Below are 6,518 nucleotides of genomic sequence, written 5' to 3' on the forward strand. Positions count from 1 at the left end.
CCATAACACTGTAGTAGTACTTAATAGAGGAGAGATATAGTTGTTACAGGAGCATTAGTTATATGAGTATTCTTATATTTCTTGGTCAGCAAGTGTTTTACTTTTAAGGAAAGTGGGAGAGAAAAAAGCTTCAGATACTGGCCACGTCTTGGTTCAAGACACAACACTGTAACATATGGAAGATTTAAGATTACCACACGATTCCGTACAGACTCAGGCTGCTATGCGACTACGGGTTTGAAGATTAAACATCTTCTCACAGGACAGGAGAGAACAGTTTGGCACCTGCAGTATACTGACTGGCCAGAGCATGGCTGTCCAGAGGATTTAAAGGGATTTCTCTGTAAGTTGAATTTAATAGCTTTGTTTTGGGGTTAATGGATTGTGGGTTTTTTAATACCTCCTAAAATGGCTGCTCTACGTGAATTAGCTTTTGACAATTATGCCAAGCATTCTGCTGTAAAAGGTTTCTTCACACCAGCAAGAGATACTGAATTACATTTTTGGCAGGAATGTACCTGCCAGTTTGTTAAAGTGACTGTTTATGTCTAAAGCCGAATATATAATTTACTAAAAGTTCATATAGATCAAAACATAATTGCATCACATACTACACATTTGAGCATGTTCCAGCAGCAGCAAGATGGCCATGAGCTGCTTTTGGTGGGGAGTAGGGGAACAAGGCAAAGAAAGCCTTACAAAAGTTAGATGACGTTTATTGATCTGTGTTGCTTTGGTTGGAATGTGATTTGTGATGTCAGTGCATCATTTTTCTGTGGGATGTCATATGTTAAGTTACTACTTTCTGGAGGTCGTACAGCGGAATAGCATGGCTTATGCAGCTTCATCTCCTAACTTTATTATTCTTATCTTGTTGAACTTAATAGCATACTTGGAAGAGATACAGTCAGTGAGGCGCCATACGAACAGCACTGCGGATCCTAAAAACTCTAATCCTCCTGTACTGGTACACTGCAGTGCAGGTGTAGGACGGACAGGAGTGGTCATACTGTCAGAGATCATGATCGCTTGCTTGGAACACAATGAGGTGATCTCTCTTTCTTTCTCTTGCTTTAAATAATGTTAGGTAGTGGAAGAGTAAATAACCTGCCTAATAAATATTTTATGGCTATTCATCTGAGCTTTCTCAAGATGTGTCCTTTGGAAGAGCCCTTACAACTATGGTTGATAGAGCTCTTGGCAATTCAACGGAAGTTAATAGGGTTCTAGAGTTGCCCGCTTTTACACTGTCTCCTGGAACACTCATTTGGATTCTTGACTCCATAAGATGTTGAGTCACTGAGTGTAACAAGGTGTGCCCTAGGCTACTAAGCATATTTCAGGATTTCACCCTGACTTTACCACTTGTACTTCATGCCTTAGTTTTAGTGGATAATATTCAAGAACATGCTTTGCAGCCAGTCTCTGTGCTTGTTATTAAATATTTTGTTCCTAGGTGAGTGTATTTGCAGTATCAGCCTCAACAGAGGGCAAAGCGGTAGTTTAATAGAATAAAACCTGGTCCTATCAGCTTTTAGCCAGAAGTGAGCAGCTGTAAAGTGTTTATTAATAATATAGTATGCCAGCTAAGACTCAACAAACATTGTTTTGTTGTGCATCCCTGTTGTAACACTATGACAGACTTTTGCAGCCATTAGAAATGTGAAGACCCATACCCCATGAGACAGGCAAGTTTAACGTTATGCATATTTCACAGATGAGGAGGTAGGCATGGTCAGTGGCGTAGTGCAGTCCGTACTGCAGGCACAGGCAACGATTTGTCAGAGCTGAAATTAGAGCAGCTGATTCTGCTGTTAGATCACTAGTACTGCTCTGAACCTCCTGCTGAGAAAGGACAAGCCAGTCTCTTTGCTCACCAGTCACTTGTAATGGTTTATTCTCTTCTTCCAGATGCTGGACATCCCACGAGTGCTGGACAAGTTGAGGCAGCAGAGAATGATGATGGTGCAGACTCTTTCACAGTACACATTTGTCTATGGTGTTCTCATTCAGTTTCTCAAAAGTTCTAGACTTATATAATCCCTGCCATTTCCGAAGGGACCCTGCAAGAGTTTACAGAAAGAAAATTATAGTTGTCCAGGCAGACCTGCTCTCACTGGTGTTTTCTTCGTATGATGAATCACAATTACCTTTTAGGGCTGGTATGCAACTGTTAAATGCGAATCAGTGTAACAGTCCCTGCAAAGCAGGATCTTCGCTGGACTAAATTCTTCCCATGTTCAGCTGCAGTCATATTAGGGAATGATTTTACTTGTACTGGCCTGTAGTACTTGCATACATTCTGTAGGGTGGTGTTACTCTGGGCAAAATAGGTATCTTAAGGAATGGAAGTACATGGCAAAATTTTACTAACGTTATGTTTTAAAACATAATTGTTAACTGTGCGAAAGCTAAAATCTCTAGATGCACATGGGTGAGAAACCAGTTCCTTGGGAATGTCAAGGTCTCATGCAGTTTCATTCTGCTTTCAATTTTATATTTAGAACAATACATCTATATTTTTTAAAATGAACTTTTGGTTTCCTCTGGTTTACTCAGCAAAAGAAGCAGCCCTTAGATATTTTAAGCTGTTGCTTTAAGGACAGTAACTTTTATGTTCAGCATTTTTAATAAAAAAAACCCAAAACACAGAAACCCCAAACTTTTTAAACAGCATAATATTTTCAGAGAAGACTGACAATGTTTGAACTAACTTTTCAGAAATCATGCAGAGAGTACCAGGGGAAGCTATTGGTAGTTAGTTGTAGTGCCGTGTAATAGAACTGACAAGTGAAAGATGATGTTAACTGTTGATAACTTCTATTTGAGTAGAGGCATGTTTACCTGCAAAAAGCAGGGGAAAAATATTCTAATTATTTACAAGGACATTGGAAACAAATGGATGAGATAAAGTACATATTCAGTATTATTCATATATTTAGAGGACAGTTTGATTTTACTGGCTGAAATCAAAGTGGATGCAAATGTTCTAAGCACTTTTTTTTCTCTGTTATTTATGTAGTTAAACATAGAAACTATAATCATGCATTGTTTCATATGGTAATACACCATTACTAACCTGTTATTTTAGGAAGAGCCTTTTAAGTTGATGAAGTGAGAGAACCAAAATTGGAGTAAGAAGGTGCATAGTGGCGAAGCGGAAATGATCGTATGAAACATAATGGAGGAGGCGTGGCAGCTATGATTGCTAGTTTACAGAATGCAAAGATGACCATTAAAAATGTTTATGTTCCCAGTCAAAAAAGCCTTTAGAGCACTGGAAGTTTCTGTAGAATCCTTCAGATTATTTTGTCAGTACTAGAACAGATTTTGCTAATGCTGTGCAGCGTTGCAGTGAAGAATATCCACAGAAGCTGTTTGAGAACACCTGAAGAATGTAAGAGCTCTTAGATGTGACACTGGAGATGTGGGTATTTTTGTAGCTGTGTAGGTGGCTGAGGCAATGGTTGTGGCATGGACCTGAAGATGAGTTGTACCTTTGGTAGTTGCCATTTTGTCCCATGGGTCTGGTCTAATGACAGTATCCCTAAATAATCCTCTGTCTGTGGTTTTCAAATGGGGACAGTGTGGTTTTACCTGCCTTTTCAAGTATTTTGAGATGCTAAGTTGAAAATCCATATTCAAAAGTGAGCTAATAGTTTGTAGATATCTAGTTTAATTTCAAGAAAACCCTATGGTAGACCAATCTGCAGGCATATATAGGTGTCCATTTCCCTTGGTACCTGCTTAGTGAAATGACCTGAGACTAAAAGTAATTTTTATCACTGGTGAAATTATGTTATTTTTCTGAGCTGTAACAAGGGTTTGGAAACTATTATGAATAATTAAAATCCCTTCAAAACAATTGCCTCCCAAAACGTTAATTAAGAATAATAAGTAGGTTGCCTCAATTTCCTCTGTAATAAGCTACTTCCACAAAGAAAAACACCTGGTCCAAATGACATTGTACTAATATGTCATTCTATACAAAATGTATTACTTTAAAATACACTGTATTAATCTAGTGCATTTGGTCTGCTTTCAGGCAGCCTGAATTGTTCTACTGTCAGTAAAAGTAAGATTGAGTGTTTCAGGTGGGGGGAAAAATTGTTCTTTTTGTAACTATAAAATACCTAGGAAGTATTAACTACCAAACGTAAAAATGGAAGTCCAAACCAATTTGACATATCTGTGTTAACAGAAGTATTGAAAGAAACAAATATACTTAGCTGTTTGTATCATGCTGTGTTTTAAAAACATTGCTACTTTTTGCCCCAGATCACTTCTATCTTCAGAAGTATTTTTGAATGGGAAAGTGTGCTCTAAAATGTAGCTTGTACCATTTCTGTAGCTGAACTTTGGACTGTGATCTTCATAACCTGACACATGCAGCTTTTAATGAACTTATATACACCCACAACTTCAAGCAGCAATTTTTAGCTGTTCATCAGTTACTGGGACAGAATATCAGCTGTGAGGCATTAAAAGGAACAATTAAAACATGCAATTTAATCCAAAATTTATGGGATTATCTGAGGTGGGTGAGGAAATGTGTGTCTTTTTGCTTTCTTTTCTGTTTTGCTGAAAGAAGTATTCACTTTTAGAGGCAATTGCTCTCTAGTCTGGTAGTCATATCTTGATTATTTTTTTTTAAGCATAACACTGCTACCTCCTCCACTTCAGCTTTCAGTTCTGTCCATCAGCAGTCCATTTTTGGATTAATAGACTTGACCTTAATTGTTTTGACTTTATGTGAGTTTTCCTACTGAAGATAGCAGGATTGCTTTTGTATGTGAGCATATGGCTCCAAGTGAGCATTGAAAATGAGCAGTTTCTTTTCTAAAGATACCAAATGAGAATAAACTTCACAACATCCTGTAACAAAATCAATTTTAAAACCATCATTTAGATTTTCAGTTAACTTTTAAAAGAAAATTCAGTTTTTAGCGCTTTGTTCTGAGCCTTGAAAAGGGATGGTTTTTTTACATGTAGTTGCGCTGAGTGCTTCATGAAGTGTTGGACATTATAAGAACATCCACTGTCCAAATCCAGTCACAGTGAAAGTCGGAGGTGGATTTATTTGTCAGAAGCTTAAAATTCCACTATAATCCCGTCCATTTTGCCAAATGTGCTTCTGTTTTTATGGGGATGAAACCAGATTATTATGCAAGATTTGAACTGACTTTTATTAGTAAGAAATGTTGTATGAAGACGTTCTTGCAGTAAATTACAAAGATGATGCTGATCTCTAGGGATGTCAGAGCTCTCAGGGATAAATACAGGTGCTATATACTGTCAAGAGACAGATTTGACTGTCTTTTGTGGGCTAGGTGGAAAATGCTTTTTAGGATCCAATTCTATGGAGAAGAACCCACAAATTATAGTAAGGGCTTCTGCACGTTTCATTTCTTTCTTGGTTGCTCTGATGAGACAGTTTTTGGCAGGTGAATCTTGGTCGTCTTGGGCTAGTAGCTTTTCTCTAAGAATAGAAGTCAGAGCCCTGTTTGTTGCAAAGATGTCACTGGCTTCACTGTAGGCTGCAACTCACTCCTCGCCCTGTTCTGTGAGGGAGAAGCTCTGTGCTACACAGGGGAGTTTTGCACAGCTTTTTTGCAGCTTGCACGGCAGTGCTCTCTTTTTTCTGCTGTCCCCCATGAAGAGCGGGAAAAGTTTTATGCCTTAGTATTGCTCTCTTTGGGATACCTTTTGTGCAAGTGAACGGTAGAAACTACAAGTGCAGGGTGCTATGGTTTACATCTAGAAATATGTTTAATTCAAAGCAGGTGAGCAAGGCAGAGTTCCTATAATTTCTGTGGATGAAAAGCTGCTCTAAGTTATCAACTTTTAGGAAAAAAAAAGTAAAGCAATAACAAAAGTGAAGTAAATGTGTACTAAAACGGAAAAAAATATTGGCATTTTGAGAAATGTGTTTTTGTCTCCTTTTGTAATCCTATGCATCTTTTTTTGAAGTGGATGACATTTGGAGCAATTTTCTCCAAAAATAGCTTCTTAAATTTAATAAGTAAGACTACCTGAGGCTGCTGCTACATTTTTCTTGTTGGAGCAGCTGTTAAAGTTGAGTGGCTCATAGATTTCAATGGCCTCTGGACCAAACTTGGGAACTGCAGGGTCGTTTATCATACAAGCTAGCTGTGTAGTGAGATCTCATTTTTAATATCAGTAGCATTACTAAAACCCTAGACTTAAAAATAGTGAACTCATTACTATTTTTCAATAGTTAGTTAAATTATTAATTTAAAAGAAACAACACTTCAATTGCTAAGAACTCTGTGCTTTAGAGTTTAGGGTTTGGAGGTTTTTTTGCAATACTGCAAAGTCACGCAAAGCCAGAGTCCAGTCCTGCAAGATGCAAAATTCCTGCAGTGCTTCCTGATATTGTAGGAATTAAAATGGGCTTATTGCCAATGAAAGCTTGAGCCCTTAAAGCATGAATAATCACATCTGCTTTAAATTTAAATACAGATTACAAGACAAAGCCAAAAAGAATGCAGCAGGAA

General features: G+C 37.8%; 1 protein-coding gene across 1 annotated transcript in view; it reads left to right on the plus strand.

Moving 5' to 3' along the window:
• PTPN21 (protein tyrosine phosphatase, non-receptor type 21) overlaps positions 1-2,167 on the plus strand; it is a 36,704-nt gene extending 34,537 nt beyond the window's left edge. Inside the window, exons 17-19 of the mRNA XM_009884562.1 lie at positions 109-343; positions 888-1,048; positions 1,912-2,167. Of these exons, the coding sequence (XP_009882864.1) occupies positions 109-343; positions 888-1,048; positions 1,912-2,040 (525 nt within the window). The 3' untranslated portion in view covers positions 2,041-2,167. The remainder of the gene's footprint in view (positions 1-108; positions 344-887; positions 1,049-1,911) is intronic.
• The last annotated feature ends 4,351 nt before the right edge of the window (positions 2,168-6,518 follow it).

This window comes from Charadrius vociferus, unplaced genomic scaffold (genome assembly GCF_000708025.1).
Source record: "Charadrius vociferus isolate BGI_N301 unplaced genomic scaffold, ASM70802v2 scaffold300, whole genome shotgun sequence".
Taxonomy (NCBI): Eukaryota; Metazoa; Chordata; class Aves; order Charadriiformes; family Charadriidae; genus Charadrius; species Charadrius vociferus.